Source organism: Malus domestica, chromosome 16, assembly GCF_042453785.1.
Source record: "Malus domestica chromosome 16, GDT2T_hap1".
Lineage (NCBI taxonomy): Eukaryota > Viridiplantae > Streptophyta > Magnoliopsida > Rosales > Rosaceae > Malus > Malus domestica.
The window spans coordinates 38,502,255-38,504,441 of record NC_091676.1 but is presented as its reverse complement, the minus strand read 5'-3'; the positions used below and the strand labels follow the sequence as shown (position 1 = coordinate 38,504,441).

The 2,187-nt window shown below is 43.3% G+C and overlaps 1 protein-coding gene across 1 annotated transcript; it reads left to right on the top strand.

The window, feature by feature from the left end:
- The first annotated feature begins 201 nt into the window (after window positions 1-201).
- Window positions 202-1,002, top strand: LOC139193154 (uncharacterized). The gene has a single exon (XM_070816132.1). It carries the CDS (start codon window positions 202-204, stop codon window positions 1,000-1,002), a length of 801 nt encoding a protein of 266 aa, XP_070672233.1.
- The last annotated feature ends 1,185 nt before the right edge of the window (window positions 1,003-2,187 follow it).

The window sequence follows — 2,187 nt, the reverse complement described above, 5'->3', positions numbered from 1 at the left end:
CGTTCTCCAGCTGAGAATAACTTTCCGAACTTTAGGCAGTTTGGTGAGGCTATCGCCAGTGCTATTCAGTCTTCACTCTGTCCTACCCCGAGGAATACTCTTGATATTGTATCTCGCCTGAAGATTAATGATTTCTTTGGTAATGAGTGATCAGAGAAGTCAGAGATATGGTTCGATCATGTGGAGAAGATTTTTCGAGTCATGCACAGGCATGGTAATCTTTCCCTAGAGAGATGGGTCGAGACAGCGACTTGGTTCTTTCGACTGGGAGCAGAATCTTGGTGGGATTATGAGAATAGATCCTTATTTGATGCATATGCTATAAATTGGGATGTTTTCAAATGGTTATTTCAGACCAGATTTATCCCTCCTGAGTATTTGGATAGTAAGAAGAATGAGTTCGCAGACCTGAGGCAGGGCAATATGTCAGCCACTGAGTGTCATCGAAGGTTCACAGACTTATCTCGTTATTGCCCCGAAATTGTTGCTAATCCCCGAGAGATGCTTCGTTTATTTAAAAGGGGAACTTGCAAGAAATGGCGTATTATAGCAACCTCTACTCCCTGTGCTACTTACCAGGAGTTCTTTGAGGTCTTACTTCGGATTGAAGATTCAGAGAATGCTCCTGACAATGAGGATAAGGATGTTGGTGGGAATGTCCAGAGGTACAATAACAGGGGGCAATTGTCACTTGGCCTGAGAACGGCTCAGAATTTTAAAAGGAGTGGAAATAACTATAGATCCTCGAGCGGGGGTTTTAACTCAGGTACACCTCAGAGAGGAGGTAGATCCATTGGTGGTTCTTGTTTTCAGAATCAAGGAAACTCCAGCAGTTCATGTGTTCAGTTTTGTCGTAGGTGTAACACCCGTCACTATGGCGAGTGTAAGAGAGGAAGCAGAGGATGCTTCACTTACGGACAAACAAAGCACATGGCCTATAATTGTCCTCAGAATCAGAAGAATAAGTTGGCTTGGTTGAAGGCTTTGTTGGAAACTGATTAGCTTCGGGGATATTTTTCTAAAAATAAATGTCTCTTCGGGAATATTTTATCTGTTGGCTTGGTTGAAGGCTTTGCTAGAAACTGATTAGCTTCCAACATCAAATACTTATTTTCTTATTATCTAACTATTTGGGCCCAAAAATATTGGTTTGGGCTGAGTTTAGAATTGTTCTCGACCTAGTAATGGTTGGGCCGAGTTTAAAATTGTTCTCGGCCCAGAGGCCATGTTTAGGTGTCATTGGGAGTTATCCAGCTCATGGGCCGCGCAGTTGAAGCTGGCCATATCCTGTTAGGAACCTGTGGGATGCGGGTGAGTCCTATTACAAGAAGGAGTTTCGACAAGATAAGGATGCTGGGGTTTGAGATTTAATGCAGCCTGATAATGAGTTAGGTTCAAAGTCCTAGTAGGAGTAGGACTGGCCGAGATAAGGTTGAAGCAGGGAAAGGAGTTCTAATCCGAGAATGATTGCGATTCAATGTAGGTTGGCTACTATAAATAGGGAGGGAGGACATCGAACAAACCCCTTCCAATTCAACACACAAACTGCCCTGCGCAAACCCTTGCTCTACGCGAAACCTCTCAAGCATCTTGAGATTTTTATTTTCTTTTTCGCCAACATATCTTCAGTTTGGATAAATAGCACTGCAATAGGGTCGACTGGTTATCTATCTAAGTCTCATTTGGGAAGGATTTTCGGATCCTTATTGGCAGAGGTCATCTTATCAGCTTTCTCGACGAAGTGAGGTGTTACTACGGCTCGACACATCGAACGCCGAGTTGTTTATGATTGCGTATTCACAAGTAGGTTTTAGAGTTCGGCATTCTGACGGTCGAACCACTTTTACAATTAAGACGTATATTTATTTTGACTATTTGTGTCCCTATACTTTGGTGTCAATTCGGTGTGTTTATACTCTCATGAACATAATCACTGTGACCGAATCCAGCGTCGACGATTTGTGAACTTCGCAGAACTAGCAGCTTTGTCTTCAGGCTCTAGAACCTAAAGGCCGAGAGTGTTCCTTCCTCGGCTGCAGTCGCAAGATTAAGAAGTCAGCTGTGCACTTAATGCAACATCAACAAATTTTACTCCTTAGCCGATGAGTTGGCACGCCGTGCATACAACCAAAGGACGTAGTTAGCGTATTAATTACTTGGCCTGCGTGCCACGTAGGTTTAGTAGTT